Source organism: Agelaius phoeniceus, chromosome 1 (genome assembly GCF_051311805.1).
Source record: "Agelaius phoeniceus isolate bAgePho1 chromosome 1, bAgePho1.hap1, whole genome shotgun sequence".
Taxonomy (NCBI): domain Eukaryota; kingdom Metazoa; phylum Chordata; class Aves; order Passeriformes; family Icteridae; genus Agelaius; species Agelaius phoeniceus.
The window spans coordinates 10,030,549-10,047,457 of record NC_135265.1 but is presented as its reverse complement, the minus strand read 5'-3'; the positions used below and the strand labels follow the sequence as shown (position 1 = coordinate 10,047,457).

Here is a 16,909-nt window from a genome sequence, read left to right as displayed (position 1 = left end):
CATTTCATTTCTCTTACCTTGACATATATCCCAAAACACCACTAGAGTTTGCTGGTAGTACTTTCATCTCTTGTTAGAAGTCACAAAATCTCTTAAGACACATACTGAGTTAGTATTTTACAAGGAGCTGCTGTCCTGGTTCTGTTATTCTGTCCATAGTTTCAGTAACTAAAATGTTGCTTGGACGTGTTTCAGAGCATTGTTTAGTTATAAATGATCTTCACTGGGTTGTAATTGGAAAAACATCTACTTTAATATTTATGAGAAACACATTTAAGATCAAAATGTTAATTAAGCCTGAGTAGGTACTAGCAAACCAATGGAGTCATAGAATATATTTTTTCAAACTTCTGTAGAAATTTGAGTTGGAAATTTCAGTAAATTCTGGGAATTAAATTCTAGAAGAACCAGTAGTTTTTTCATGGATTGACTTTCCTAAAATGAACCACAAGCTCTTCACTTCTCTTAGCAGCCACTTTTTCTGTTTGCAGACTTTATTTTCTTCCCAAGCAATTTACCATGCTTTGATATTCTCAGATCCAGAGGCAGGGCATGGTTTTCAGTTACCCAGTCACACTGATTTGTCCTGCATGGTATCTTTGAAGCTGTGCTGGCAGACTAGCATAATTACAAACATGTTCTGTTCAGTTCTATTTTGAAAGAAATGTGATTTATAACATATCTTTTCTTTATTTTTTTCCTTAGGTCAGTTTTAAATGAATTAATGGAGTGCATTCTCTCTGAAGAAATTGAAGGGATTTTTAGTCTAACAGCTACTGTCTGCATTGTGATTATAATTAAAGGTCAGTTAAAACATTTTTGTCCTTTTTCCATCTTTCTTTTTGCTACTGCATTGAAATACACAGCAGTTAATCCAGAACAGTGAAAATCCAATTTAATATCTAATCTTCCATTAAGCAATTTTTTGTGTTTAAAGTTATTCTATGAAAATATGGAAGGGTGGGGTTGTTTTTTTTGTTTGATAAATTATCATTTTTGTCCAACATTTCAACTCATTTCAAATAGGTAAGCACAAAACTTCAGTTCTCAAGGATATTGCACCTGCCATTCAAAGGAAGCTGCTAATATGCAAGGAGGCTGCCACAGGAGAATCCAGAGGCACTGAAAGGTGAGTGTGCTGTAGGAATGGAATACTGAGCTCTCCTCTCCCCTCTCTGCAATAATTGGCTCTGTTCTGTACTTACATAACACTGTTAGAGTGTTCTGAGTGATTGATTGCAAGGTTTAAAATACTGGGGGGGGAAGTGGGAGCTATTGAGCCCAGCACAGTATTAAATTTCCTGCCCTTATATCTGCTGTGATTGCAATCTTTACATATTTAGCTTCAGGCTATTTTCATTTAATTTGAATGTGTTATCACTTGATCCTGTATATTGCAGGATTCACTTCTGAAATCCAGGTCTGTTTGCAGCAGGGGTAGAACAAAGCAAATAGTCCAGTTAGTAATTCTTATTACTAGGAGATTTTTCTCCCACTTTAGCATTAGGCATATGAATCCAAACCTATGCAGACAGTAAAAATTTAACTGAAGATAACAATGACTTTGAGACCTTTCCACAGGTGATTTTATTTTGCTCTTTTTGGTGGGGGGTGGATTTCAAGTGTCCTGTCTTGTGTATCTTTTGTGAAAAGTTTTTTGAAAGTGATTGGCTGCATTGTATTTGCAATCAGTTATCTCAGGCCTGTTGAGAGAATCATGATGAATGCTTTAGCCTTTGGTGTCTCAAACTTGCTTAAGTCTTAAAATTTGTGAACATCTGATTTCTGTCTAGTTATTGAACTGCCCATGGAATCAAAAAGTGTGCAAAGGACACACAAATACAGAATGTGAAGAAACCAGACTGGGGTTATGGACATTAATCCAAAATTTCTGAGAAAGTTTGCAATGCACCACAGAGGTCTGAACATGCAGAGGCCTTTGTAGTCTTTCATTCTTCAAACTAGTGATCCTTACTATGGAGTCAAACAATGGATGTAGAGTAGACAGACTTTAAAATAAAAAAATCAAACCAGAGACTCCCAAACAAGCCAAAAACCCCATTGTAAAGGACCCTCATTGTGTAGGAGCCTCATTTACTCACCAGTTTCTTGCACAGCTCTTCCCCAGTGTGCTCTTCTCATGTATCTCTGGCCTGGGGCACTTTGTTCTCTGGCATTTTAGTGACTTGACAAAGGCATTGGTGGCTGAGCTGTGCCTCCATCCAGAGGCAAAGGTGCTCTGGGTCCCTTCAGTACCAAAAAGAGACCTGCAGGAAAGCTGCAGAGTTGCTTGGCTGTGAACAAAATGTCCTTTGGTCAGGACTTTGCTTAGAAACAAAATCAAACACAAATAAACAAAACCCCATTCTTTTCCCCTTGAAATTATTTTACAATGGGTTGCCAAGTGCCCTGCTAGAATATTTTTAACAATAATAATAATAATAATTATGTGGAAAAGAAGGAGAGCAGCAGGGTATCATGTTTCAGTTTGCACTTCTTCTAATCAAGACAGTAAAAAAAGCTGTGAAATTAAAGTGAATCTTAACATGATTAAATAAATAGGCACATTAAAGTGAATAATTGCTGCCACTTGAGAGCACTAGTGACTATAAATTTCAGTGAGAACACAGATAATTGCTTTATGAATCTATATGATTGTCTCTGCCCAGTGAACTGGGACAAATCAACCTGCATGTTGGGGCAGATGAAGAGTGGAAGATGCTACACAGTGTTTTAATTTCGTGATATATGAGTGGCTACCTTTGTGTAATACCAACCCAGGAGGCAGTTGCAGACAAAATTCAAGGGTTAGGGATATGAATATGGTAATGGGAAGACTTTTTCTATGAATTGGAATTACATTATGATAAATTTCAGAAGCTATCACACAGCTTTGCAGAATCTGGGGGGGTTTCATATTTGTACAGTTATGTTGGGGATTTTTTCTGTCCAGAAGGGTAAAATAATTGATGCTGGAAAGAGGTTTGGAGGGAGTTATGCAGTGATCAGGTTTGCACCATGAATTGAAGTGTTTTTGCAGTCTCCCAGCTAGGACAGAATGTCACACTGGGCTGGGCCTCTGGTGGCTTCTGATGTGCCATTTGTAGTGCTCTGCTGCTTGTGTGCTAATGTAGCTAAAATGTGATTATACATGCTCTAAAACATGCCCTGTTGTTTGTAAGCTATTTTATCATCCTACTCTGCTTACCAAACACCAAATTTTGTTATGGTATGTTGCAAGCTACATCTCTGGGCATTAATTTGAAGACAGTCCTCTAACACATATTACTGTGCTGCTGCTAGCTAAAAGACCTTACTGGGTTTTAACTCATTCTTAATAGTATTACTATTTTTTGCTTCTGAATGCATTAGCTCCTAATAACTCCTTGAGGGATTATTTTATTCAATACCCAGGTGTACCAGGAAATGGTGACATTCTTTAATTTCCCAAGAGAACTGGCATTCTGTGCCAGCATCTTAACTTAGGAGTAATCTCTTACATATTAGCAATGAAAGTAAAAAAAAAAAAAATAAAGCTGTCTGGTGTGGTAATTAAGGTGCTGCCCTTATACAAGGAATTGGTGCACTAATTCAGAAGCAAAACTTTTCACTGCAATTTACTTTTCCCTCTTCAGCTGAGCTAGTGGTTTCAGATGGTCCTGTGGGTCTGTATTTTAAAAATGCTGTTCAGTGTATTTAAAAATTCTGGACAACATACTGTGTATTGAGACAATTTCCTCAAGAGTAATGGCACACACATTAGTTTATAAAATGCAAATATTTATGCCTAACAAAAAAATGCAGATAAAGCTGTCAATGCAGTCGTTCAGAGACTAGAGAAAAATGTCTCACATTCTGTAAAACCTAATGTGCTATGGGGTAATAACTTTTACTTAATACTGTGTATTTACTTTATTTAGCATTTTGATATATTAATATCAGAATTAAAATTTAGCTAATGGCTGTGCTGAAATTTTTTGGTTTGTATTATCATTTAGCTAGCTCCCAAATTCTTAATTGCATTCTCATTGCATCTGTAAATTATTGCTCTTGAGTTTTTTGGTGTATAACTCTAGGTATGATTTCTCTGCCTCCCATCTTTAAGTTCCCTAGGAAGGTACTTGGTAAAACTGACTTCAGCTTTTCTGTTTGGGAGGAGCAGAGTTAGCCCAAGTGATGGCTTTTGGCCAATGTGCCAGTGGTCCCACATTACAAATCCATTGGTATTTTAGCCTTAAACTGTTAGGAAATAAAATTTATACAAAGCAGCATTGTGCCTACACCCACAGAACATAACTAATTCTCTGAAATCTGTAGAACCTTGTACACTACCTTTAGTTGAGGCTGGAGTTTCATCCTGGCTTAAAGGCTGTGGCACTGCAGAGAGGGGTGTGAGATCAGAGTCAGAGCAGGGCTGAGGAGAGTGAGGGCAGCTCGAGGGGGCAGTTGTTGCTCATAAGGATAAGATTGAAAGCTCAGGCTTGGAAAAAAGTTGTCACAGGTGAGAAGAAAAATTATAAAGATTGAAGAGTGAGGGAGAAATGAAGAAAGTAAATGAATGAAAAGTGGTCTTAGAATGAATTTCTTGTAAAGGATTTCACTGTTTTGTTTGAACAAAAGAGTGACTATGCTGTGCAGAAAACGAGTGGGTTCTTTAACTAGATGATGAAATATTAGAAAATGTGCTTGAATTGACATAGTAATTTAAACTGCTTTGCTGTTGGTTAGTCTAGAGACAGATGATCAGGAGAAAAATGGAAAAGTTGAAAGAAAACGAATCCAGCTATTTCAAAAGTAATTTGTAAAGGCATTTTAATAAACTAATATGGACTAACTGGTCAAAGAAATCATGTGGTAGCTGTACTCCGAGCATCAAATAGTTAAGGATTGATTTGGCATTTAGCATTTCTAATTCTGTTATGCATTGTTTTATGGCATTTCAGATTCCTGTGTGAATCATCTCTGAAAATTTTGGATGAGTTTTTGAATCCTTGACCACGCAGAAGCTTTTGTCGTGAAAATTAAGGGAAGGTGTATTGCTTTGTAAAAAACTTAACTTGTAAACTTGTGAATTGCTTAAAACTGTTTTCTGTTATTCTGTACATTTAAAGCAAGCAAAATGTATAAAAGAGTGTATAGAAATTATGTAATAGTAAAGATTTTTCAACAGCTGCAAAGGGGTTGTTCTGTATAAAAATGTCTTCTTGGGGGGAGTGTAAAATCAGTATTTTTGTATCTTTGTTTTTGTAAAACAAATAATAACTGTATCATAGATACTCTTGGGGCTGAGGTTGCATGTAACCTCAGTTCCTGGGAGGACTACAGCATATTCCTAGGGGTTATGGAAATGAATCTTTGAGATGTGTGAGGGTCAAAATGGTGATTGGGAATAGCCATCATGACTTTATCAGGGGCAAACTCTGCCTTACCAGCCTGACTTCCCTCCCTTTTGGAGAAGAAGAAAGAGCACAGCATGTCCTGTTTCCTATCCTTGGCAAAGACTTTTACATAGTCTTACACAGTATCCTTACAGCCAAACTAGAGAGAGATGGGATGGATGGGTAGACTTGGAAGATGAGTGGAAAACTGGCTGGACCATCAGAGTGGAGGAATAATCTGCTAAGGGATGAGATTGGCAGCTGTGGCTGTGGCACTGCTGAGGCAGGCCCTGCTGCCAGGGCTGGTTGGTGACAGGGTGAATAGCAGCCTTGGACTGATGGCAGGTGACAGCAGCTGGGAGCCACGGCTGACACCAAGGAGCATCTCCTGATGTTCAGCAAAGACCTGGAGCTGATGGACAGATCCTGCACCACCCACACAGGCACCTGCAGGAGGGTAAAGGAAACACTTTCCCCAGAGATGACTGGAGGAGAATGTGAGGCTATGGAAACTTGAGCAAGAGAATTTCTTGTTGGATGTGAAAAACAATCATTATGAGAGGGAAATGGAACTGGAAGAGGTTGCTCAGAAAGCCTGTGGAATACCTATCCTTGGAGATGTGCAGAACTTGGCTGACAAGGGAGGAGGGCTCTGACCTTCTATGGTGTCATAGCTTTGGAGTTAACCCTGCTGAGCTGGGGATTGGACCAGATTCTCCCCTGAGCTTCCTCATGACTTAAATATTCAGGTGATTCAGTCCCCAGTACACTGGGGGAAATGTCTTAAGTATTAAACATAGGCTTGAGTAATATATAAATTGGTTTATATTTAACTATTTTTAAAATTATAGCTATTTTGATCAGTTAGTACTAAGGATGCAGATAATGCAGGCATCTAAGCCACTTATTTAATTTTCTTCTTGCAACCAGATTCTCTCCCAATGGTGCCTTGTGAAGGCTGACCTAGAATAGAGGCTAGACAGTATTAAAGGAATAAAGTAAGTATTTATTAAAAGGTGTGCTACATTTTGGGTAGTACAAGAGCCCAGCCAGGGCTACACCCCCGATGGACCCAAAATGCTCACAAAATGCACAACCAGTCATGAGGTCTCTCACTTTCAGAAGTTCTGGTCCATTTGCACATTGGAGTTAATTGTCCAATTATAGCTCCAGCCCATGAAGTCCCATCCTTCTTGTTTTTCTCTCTTGAGTCCACATTGTTTATCTTGGGCCTGAGATTTGGGTCGGTTGTCCTTGGTCCCCAGCTAGAGAAGGAATTGTTTTGTCTCCCTAGTCTGTGAAGAGAGCTTACCATCCCCTACAAACTAAAGCAGTACAGAATCTGAAAAATATAAAAGCTAAAACCTGAGGCATCACCAAGACTAAAAGAATGCTCATTGCAGGATGCTATTTTGCCTTAATGGAGAGACCTGTAAATTGCCTGTCTGAGCTCATGGGGTGGTTCAAGCCCAGCCAGCAGCCAGGCACCACCCAGCTGCTCCCTCACTACTTCCACCCCTTCAGACATGGGGGCAGGACTGAAAGGACACGAAAAGAAACAGTTGAATAATTAAGTAAAAATAATAGCACTTTTTCAAGTTGTGAGGAAAAGAGATAAAAAGAAAGGGAAATAAAACCATCCAGCCAGTCCTTGGGCAGTGCCCTTTGCACAACCTCCCCCCCAGTTTATTGCTGAGCATGGTGCCAGATGGTGTGAGAATCCCTTTGGTCACTTGGGGTCCCCTGTCCCAGCTGTGTCCCCTCCACACTCCTGATGCCTGCCCAGCCTCCTTAGGGGTGGGGTGAGAAGCAGGGAAGCCATGATGCTGTGTAAGCCCTGCTCAGCAGTAGCTGAAACATCCCTGTGTTATCAGCACTGTCTCCAGCACAAATCTGAAATATAGCCCTATACCAGCTACTGTGAAGGAATTTATCTCAGCCAGAACCACAGCTCCTGATGCTTTAGTTTTGTCTGGTTTAGGAGATTTAATAGGAATCTCCAAAAAACAATTCAGCCACTGACCAAAGCCTCATCCTCCAGCTTAGACCTGGAGACCTGGACATGAAGCTCTTGGTTATGTACAGTTAAGTGAAGTGATTCTCAGGGTGGGCCTGTGCAAATGGCTGTTGAGTCTCCAGTGTTACTGAGGGGCACTGACACTGAAGTTAACCAATCTGGCCAAATTAAGACAGACTCTTCATTATTGATTAAGATTTGTGCAAAGCTGTATCTCCTGTCTGTCTAAACAAGCATCTACTCTGCTGGTTTTCTTTCCATGGGAAGAGACTGTAAGGTTTTTTCAATATCTGCTGTCACTGCAAACATCAGACCCATGCTTGACCTTGGTACATAAAACTTCCCTACTGGATAAAAGCTGTTTTAGCTGGAATGTTGATATTTAAAAGCAGTGCAGTTCTTAATAAACAACTGGCAAGCTTTGCAACAGGACAGTCAGTGTGTGCATGGATTCATGAGTTCCAGATGTACCTCATCCACAACAGTGGCCTGACCAAAGGAACTAATGCTGCCCCAGCAGGTAGCTGCAAATCTGCCAACTGTTTATCTATCAACATCTTTATAAAAACTGTGTTCTTTGGCCTTCATTCTTCTACATCTGTTAACAGGCAGGTGTTCCGGTAATGACCTTTTAAATCTTCTGATTATACAAATTACTCACTGAATATGTAAATAAGTTTCTTTTTTCTGCTTCTCAGTCTCTCAGTATTTGCTCATATCATTATATTAGAAAAGAATCCAAATTTACTGCCTTGTTTTTCTTCAGTGTATAATTTTGTTTTATTCATGGAATTCATGGTACAGATGCAATAGCCCTGTCAGCTAGGTAGGAAATGAAGGTCATTCCATCAACATCATAAATATGTGGATTTCCTTTGAAGAACTCAGAGGTGATACTGCTAGGAAGGGTAAAATATTTAAAGATAAACCTTTGTTTTCCTGGTGGCTGGTACTCAAGTGGTTCTTAAGAGGGTTGAAAAAAATTTCTGTTAGTCCTGCAGCTGGTGAACATATTTCAGCTCAATTTCTAGTCCAGCTCTACTAAACTGCTCTGCCATGAAAAAACATTGGCTTTCTGCAACACAGATAATGGTGCTGGCATTCCTTGAGTCAAGGTCTGTCAGGATTTTCTCCTTAGGCCTTTGTGGCAAATTTCACCAGAATATCAGAGGAGTTCTGTGTTTCACTTGCTGTTCTCATTGCAAACTTTGATCTTGCAAAAATTTAAATCTACATTTTCCTTCTGTTTGGGAGAGACAAATAAATAGAACATTTCTTAAGCTGTTATCTTTTGTAAACCTGTAAAACAGATTAACAGATTTGTTTCATCTTATTAATCAAAAGTGCTGTCAGGGAAGAGGTGGTGTTTTTTGGGTGTGTTTGAAAACTTCCCTTAATCTTGAGACAGACCCTTTGAGATCTGTTCAGCTTTTTGAAGAAGTTGAACCTGACTTTCATTAATAAAATTTCTTGAAAAATGAGCAAGAAAACATCAGTCTATGACACACCTTTGGGCAACTGGCACTGGCAAGTGATGAAGAGCTGCCTGCAGAAGAAACGTTCTGGACACATTTGTACCTGAGAGTGCCATGTCTGGAGCTCTTCCCTTTGTGCATATGCATTCAGGATCAATGAGACTGAAGAAAGCAATAACTTTAAACTACTTTCAGTAATCAACATTGTTTGTAAGGACTTGGGCCCTTTTTGTAATGACAATGTTCATTTGCTTTGTTGTCTGGATGGGAAACAAAGCCCTGCATCTGCCACCTATCACAGCTTCAACTTGTGAGCAAGGAAAAACCAGGATTAAATTCTCAAGCTTCTTAGCAAATAAGTATCTTCAGGTACAGATCCAAGCACACAAACCTTCAGAATAGCCAAGGAAGTTAAAAAAAACCCACCTTGCACCTGTTGTTTACTCCATGAGAGCTGAAACTCACTTTATATTTAAACTCCCATGTGCTGCTCTCAAGTGTTCTGAGGTCTTTTGACTTTCAGAAGGAAGTTGGACTAATTTTCACAAAGTCTTTCACCTTACCTGAAGGATGCTTAGTGAAGGGCACTCCTGATGACTGTGATGTGAAACCATGACACACAGCAGTGAACTTCCCATATTCTTTGCTGATCTGCTCCAGTGTTTTGCAGACCAAGACCATGGCAGAGTCCAGCTGTGCCTATGCCAGCAGCCCCTGTTGTGGCCACTGCCCGTGTCCGAGAGGAGAGCTTGGCTTAGTGCTGGCACCTGGACAAGCAGCTGGCAAAGGGCAGCTTTCAGGAGCAGCTGCAGAATTTTCCACGAGAGGCCAGCAGTTCTTCAGGTTCATTAAACCCTTGCAAATAGGCACAGACCTTGCCTAATCTGCTCTGGATAAGAATTCTTGGTCCTGGGCTCTGTGTGGCTGCTTGTCTGAGCACGACCTGAGGCACAGCCCCAGGCTTCCAGCAGCGCTGCAGCTTTGGCTTTCATTTACTCAGCAATCACTGGGGGGTTTTCACTTGGTTAGGGTGTTCAGCATAGATGTGTTCTGGGTCTTCTCTAATCAAAGTCCTTTGTCTCTCCAATTCCACATCATGGTTCTTGCAAAGTTGCAATAATGATATGCTGTGGCACTGAGGAAATTTCATTCTCTGTTGTATCTGTCACCACTGTTTGTTACTTTTATTTTGTAACTGCTCGTGACTCTAGTAAGCAGAAGCTGTCACCAATCTTTGACACAATCTCTTGTGTCATTCTTTTTAACCAGAGGAGCACCTTTTTCTTAGCTAAATAATTTGGTTCTCAAACAGATGATGTGACAATTGTTTATTTCATTGCTTAAGACATCACTTTGCTAGATTCTTCCTATGTAAAATTCTAGTATTTTGTTTTATACTCTGTCGACTTGTCCCAGTTTCAAATATATGTTCAAAGTTCATTACTTTATGCTTGTTTTTTGTGCTGTCATTAATGAAAATGTTAAATAAGATGCTGTTCCAAAACATCATTAGTAATTACTTTTCAGCTAATCTAGTTCCCTCTTCCGTTCAGTTGGTTCCTTACCCATCTTACTACATCTGCAATAAATCCTTGTCTTGGGTTAATATATTTTTATTGTGCTGCAGTAGCAGATGCTCTGCTGCGAAGCTTTACATTTTAAGCAGGTACATTTTAGCAGTTCTTGCTGGAGAGGTACCTGAATCCTGAGTGACCCCATACCCACATCAAAGGACATAGGGGATAGAGCCAGCCCAGCCTCCTTCAGAGTTCTCTGCAATGTGCAATGATGTGTGCTTCCTGCCTTTTGGGGTAATTATTAAACATTTAGATAAACTGTTTGTGTTAGCTCAGCTTCCATCTGAATAAAGAATATTGATTTGGCTGGGGTTTTTTTGTGTTGCTTCCTACTTGTTGACATCCTTACTTACCCACTGCCTAAAATGGTACCTGAACACAAGCTTCTTAGTGAGAAATTCGGGCTTCATGCATAGACCTTTCTGAAATCTTGCCATGGTTATTAAAAATAGGTGTTTGCAACTTTATTTTCTTAGAACAGCCTCTAAAGGAAAAATGCGGCATCTGTAAGAGCCTACAAATTCAATTAGACCAGTCTAGGACAGTACTTGGAAACAAAACAAAGCAAAACAACCCAAAGTAACTCTACTTCCTGCTCTAGTTCTGGCTATTTAAGGACAGTGTGACTGTCCTGCATTGAAGGAAAAGCTCCTTTGACTGATAGGCTCATTTTGCTCATCACATTGCCAAAATCTGTGTCCTTTCTTACACCATCCTCTATGGTGGACACTACCAATACACAGGATAAAGAAAAGACTTTTACTCTCAGTATTTTCTCAGTTCTGCACAAAGAGAATTTCTAAGGCTTGTTCTATATTTAAAAGTGGTCCTTTATTAGAGGGGATCATCCTTCCTGACAAAAATCATTCCCTTTCTGTTCTGTCCCCAGTTTCCCTCTTGTGGGCTGATCTCTTGGTCTACAGGACATTGGTTTTCATGGGTCTGTGCCCCCACAGTGTGTAAAACACTTGTTTGCCAGTGCCTGAGCTGGTCACTGGGCACAGCAGATGAGTTTGCCTTGTGTACAAGAGCTGCTGGGAAATGTGCAATGATCACAACAACCTATATTCAAACTCAAGTAGCAAAAATGTCTGAGATGGACACTGCGTGGTGCTCTCTATGTCCCAAGAATCTGATTTTTTAATGAAAGAAGTGGTGGGTTTACCATCTTCCACATCAGATTTTTTTCTCCTTTTGTAGGTGTTTCCTATTGTCAGAATTTCAAAAGTTAATGTTATGCTAGGGCTCAAAAAGGATATAAAATCAGTCTACCTGCCATGAAATTGAGAAGTGTTTGATCCAAGAAAGAGCTCAAGGGATCTGATTACAGCCTCCTGCTTCCCTGATTTGATCTGCACTGGAATTGACAGCAAACTTTGGTTCCTAAGCCATCCATTGCAGGTCAGCCAGCCTCTGGGGGATTCTTTTCTTCCCAGTTGAGATCACAGAGCCTTAAACTGCCTGAGTAGCACGTAGAGACCAGGGAACCTAGCCTGCAGTTTTTAATTTATCAGTGGATCATGATGCATTGATTGAATGCTTAAAAGCAGGCCTGTTTCAGTGTGATCTAATATTAGAAAGCACTCTATCTGTGCTATCTGATAAGACTCTCCTGGGCAATTAGCACATCTCAACAGGTGTGATGCTTTTGTCTCTGGAAATAAACTGACCGTGGAAAAAAATATATGGAACCTTTTTTTTTTGTTGTTGGTTGGGGGCTTTTTTGCTGGTTTGTTTGTTTGTTTGTTTTAATTATAGTGAGAGGGAAGCAAAGGATTTTTTTTCATAAACGTATTTGTGAAGACCATCTTCATCCTTTTGGCTCTCAGGCTTCCTGTTGCAGTTCCAGTTTAGGACAGCTCTTTAATCTCTAATTTTATTCATCTGCTAATGAAAGAAAATGCCAGTTACAAGTTTATTTTTGTCTTGGTATTTTTTCTAATTGCGTTTAATGTAATTCTTGCCAGTAGAATTTTGTGCCTTTACCATCTCTTCACCATGATTTTCCTTTTTTCATTGGCAAGCTAGGAGGTGAAATGATTGAATATTAAGTACCCATCTCACACCTCAGAGCAAGAACCTTGTTCATCTGTTTGTGTACCTCTTCATCACACACAGTGGAAGCTCTGTTATACAGAGCAGAAAAGTTCATGAGAAATGCCCAGACTAGGAGGGAGATTCCCTAGAGAAGCAAAGTAGGTACTTTTGTTTGGTTTTTGATGCTCCATTGGAACACTCTTAACTACAACAGGGAGCAACAGGAAGGCTTTTAAAGTGGTGATTCAGAACAGAAAAAGAGCATTGTCTTTTCTATTATTCAACTTTTAATATTTTCTCTAAAACCCATGATTGTTCTCAACATAATTTGTACTTGCAGAGACACATAATGTAATTTCAGTGTAGTCTAAACAATGTTCCTCTCTCCAGCTGTCATTACCATGAACTTTCCCTATCTTTTTTTTCCTGATCACAGCATACCCTCAAAGAGTGACCTTCCTTTAAAAGAAATGCATCATAGACCTAAGTAGTCTTGTACTCTGAGATATCAGAATGCTTTCAGCAAGACTTTCTAATATTTTAAACTGGAAATTATGTGCTTACTTTATTTTTTATTCCTTTTTATCTATTCAAAATAACCCATGTCAAGAAACGTTTTAAAACTGCAGTGAAAAGGATCTGAGCTCAGTTGCTCCTGTTCCATTCTGAGTTGCTATCAGACATATTGGTCAATTCTACATTTCCTTTACAGTGTACCAGGAAGAAAACATCCTCAAGGATACTCCAAGCTTATATAGACACACAGCAGCTATAGCAAATATTCTAACCTCTGGACATCCACCAGGTTTGTTTCTGTGTTTTACAGTAAGTAGGACAATAGAACATTGAGAATTGGATAGAACACAGGATGAGCTTACCCCCAAGGCAGATTGTCTCCAGTAACACGCAGCTGAAGTGAGAGAGTTACTGGAGAAAATAATGGAGGGGAGCACAGGTGACTTCTTGACAGTTTGCTGTCGCACACCTCCTCTCACCAGCACAGCAAGGGGCTGAAAAATGCAAGAATCTGCACTTGGTGCTTTGTGAAACCAGATCCTCCCTTGTATGTTTTCAGGATGAGAGGAATGGCTTCAAGCTGTGCCAGGTGAGGTTTAGAATGGATATTAGGATGGATTTCTTCACTGAAAGGATGCTTAAGCATTAGAATATCCTGCCCAGGATAGGGATGAAATCACCATCCCTGAAAGTGTTCAAAAGACATGTGGATATGTCACTTGGGGATATGGTTTTGTGGCAAACACAGGGTTGCTGGGTTAACAGTTGGATTCAATGATCTTGGATGTCTTTACCAACCTTAAAGATTCTATGATTCTTTGAAACACATAAAGACATGGTTTAAGAGTGTTTTTAGAGCTGAAATCCAGGCACTCAAAAGTCAAGTGATATCAAAATGAAGACATGCACAGCTTAAATCTCTCCTGTGATTATGTGTCAAGTGACACATCTTCAATCACATTAAGAGAAGTTACTCATTCCACACAAACTGTTCCTGTACCTGCTCTATGGATCATGCAAACCCCTTGCTGCTGATGACACAGCAAATGGTCAGTGCTTTTATCCCCTCATGGTTCAGCACACAGCTCCACACTGAGCCTGCTGCCTGCTGTGCATACCCAGCTCCTTCTGCAATGACATTACTATGGCACTACTGCAGTCCCAGAATTTCACAGTGATTCATGTCTCTTTCCAGCTCCCTGTAGGTTTACTTATCACCATCTTAAAAATGCACAGTGACACCAAGGTAAAAAATTTCCGCGGATTTTTTTCCATGTTTTTCAGATTATAACACTTGTTGCCTTGAGGCACCCATCTCCAGCTGTGGGTGCTCAGCACTGGAACCAGGCTGCAGGTTCTGAGTCAGGTACAGCAAGTGGGGGACACATAACCAGAGCCTCCCCAGCAGCTTCAATCAACTACAGGCCAACTCTTTCAGAATGACAAAGTGCAGTAATCTCATTCATCCTTTAATTGAGTACAAGAGGAGTGGCTATCCCAGGGGATTAGTTGCTTCTTGTAAAATCCATTCACCAAGTATCAAGTCTTACAGATTAACAAAGCTAGATGAAAACAGAATTTTTAAACTGTTTTTGAATTCCCTCCCATTAAAAGAACCTAATTAGTTTTAAAAATTGGCTCCCTATTGACATTTCAAATCCATTTTGATCAATGGCAACCAAATCTAATTATTCATTGCACACCTAAGGGTTTCAAGGTGGTTTTGAAGAACAAGACCCTATTATCAAAAAACATTACAGTTGTCTAATCCTTTCACTTGGATATCCCATCATGGTGTGCTCGGACAGCAATTTTTTAAACTGTACTGAGGCTCTAAATGCCCATGAAAATCAGCAGAAATTAATGTGGTTTTGTTTTAAAATCTGTCTCCAGAGACTACAAAACAGGCAAGTCCCAGTTCAGCCGGTGCTGGACTGAGGTGACAGTGGGTGTTAGCTGGAAATTCAGCCTTTCTCAGTCAAAAGGGACCAGCTCCAGAGCACCTCAATCACCTGTGCTTGTTCTCACAGAGGCCATTCCTCTCCCAAGGAAGCCCAAATTCCCTTTTATAGCTTGACACCAGGTATAAAGATGTCAGAATGGCCTCAGAGCTGGATTCATCAGTTGCTGTAGCCCTGCCTTGAGACACCAGGGGTTTGTTCTTCACAGGTTCTGGGCATCTACACGTTGTTACTTGCTTCACTCCACCTTTGCCTTCTCTTCCAACAGCTTCACACCAAACGCAGCTTCAGCAACCTGTTTCCTGTAGGTATCACCAGCAGTGGTATTTGAACAAGTCAGCTAGAATTTTAGATGAGCCTTAAATGATTTTGGGTTCAATCCAGACCTGCAAATGCCTACATTAACAGAAGCTGCTCTCTCCAGCATCCCTAGCAAACCAGCAGGAGAGATTATGGAAATTTTCCTCACACATGCACACTGAAGTGGCTGGTCTGTTACCAAGGCTTCTTACAGCCTTGGAAGTCAGCCCTGAGCACTCATATACAAAGATGTTTAGGTCTTCAGTTAATGTAAGTCACATCTCCTGCTATTCTCACTGGTAATTTTCTCTAGCTGCATTTCATCTCTTAGGCCTTGAACATTCCACTTTAGGCTCCTTTCCAGAAACACATAAAACCCATTATCATTCAGTTACAGCACAGGAATAAAAGACAGGCTCACATCTTAGCAGTCATAACTAAAATCAACCTACTTTTTTTTTTTTTTCTTTTTAAACTTCATCAGTCATGCACTTGCACAGTTCTCTAGGATTTTTCCTTCTGGCTCTGTATTGAACTCTTGTTCCTCAGTGATGCTGAAATATCTGGAGTAAAACTTTTAGTGTGCACCAGAGCAAAGCCTTTTTCTAATAAAATTTTGGAAACAAGAAAAAAAGCTTTAAAATAGCTGAGAACAGCCAGACAACATCATTCTTAGGTATAACAGAATTGCTATAATATTCATAAAGTTAATCATACCACTATCTTCCATCAAACAGTCTGATATCTTCTAGACTCTGCAAATATTTATTTTCATGCTAAACTGTATTCAGTATGAATTCATTAAAAAATTTCTAAGGCTCTGCTAGTTTTATAGACATTAAATAAAAAATACTGAAAATTGGTAATTTCTGTATCAAATGCTAAAATCCTCTCAAATAATTTTAGTTACACTATGAATTATTCAACAATTGAAAAAGATCACAATTACTGCTCATATGGCCTTGGACTATACATTTTCACACCAGTTAAAGGCTTTTCCCTTTAGGAACTTTCTATTCCTTTGTCCTAAAACTTTGTCTCCAAATTCAGAATACAACCACCAAACTGAAATTTAAGTGAGTATTTGTACTGCTATGGACAGAGTGGTATGACTTTTGGTCTCAGTAATCCAGGCTTCTGTAGAGCTTCTCATGCTTTAGACACTTATTTTCTCAGGCACTTGGTAGCTTTTTAGACATATTGTTTATTGCAGAGTAGAGTCTTTCCTTCTTAATTGCTTTAAAATATTAACTATTTAAATTCTATATTTTAAAAACTGTTTACATGGAGTAAGTTATAAATTTTCTCTTACTGAAAGGATCAAATACACAAAGCTAGATAACCACATCTGTACTTTTCAACATACATGAGTAAAAGAAGTTATGGTTAAGTGCATAAGTCAAAATTTCTATTAAACTTTCTTGATATTTTTAGTACCAAGGGCTATTACAACCTCTGCGATACAGTTGCAATACCCCCACATAATTTGAATATAAATCTTGTGACTTTAAACTTTTCATCAACAACAGTGAAGAAATGTAACTAAAATATGCCAGGGTATGAATGTGTGAACAGTTCTGCAGTCCCTGTTTGAGTGTCCCTGGGAGATCACCCTGCAGAGTGCCCAGTGCGTGTCAGCTGCCAGAGC

General features: G+C 39.5%; 1 protein-coding gene across 1 annotated transcript in view; it reads left to right on the top strand.

Annotated features, from left to right (window-relative positions):
• NCAPG2 (non-SMC condensin II complex subunit G2) overlaps positions 1 to 10,759 on the top strand; it is a 48,240-nt gene extending 37,481 nt beyond the window's left edge. Inside the window, exons 26-28 of the mRNA XM_077191993.1 lie at positions 706 to 803; positions 1,027 to 1,129; positions 4,944 to 10,759. Coding sequence (XP_077048108.1) covers positions 706 to 803; positions 1,027 to 1,129; positions 4,944 to 4,995 — 253 coding nt within the window. The 3' untranslated portion in view covers positions 4,996 to 10,759. The remainder of the gene's footprint in view (positions 1 to 705; positions 804 to 1,026; positions 1,130 to 4,943) is intronic.
• Positions 10,760 to 16,909: the final 6,150 nt, after the last annotated feature.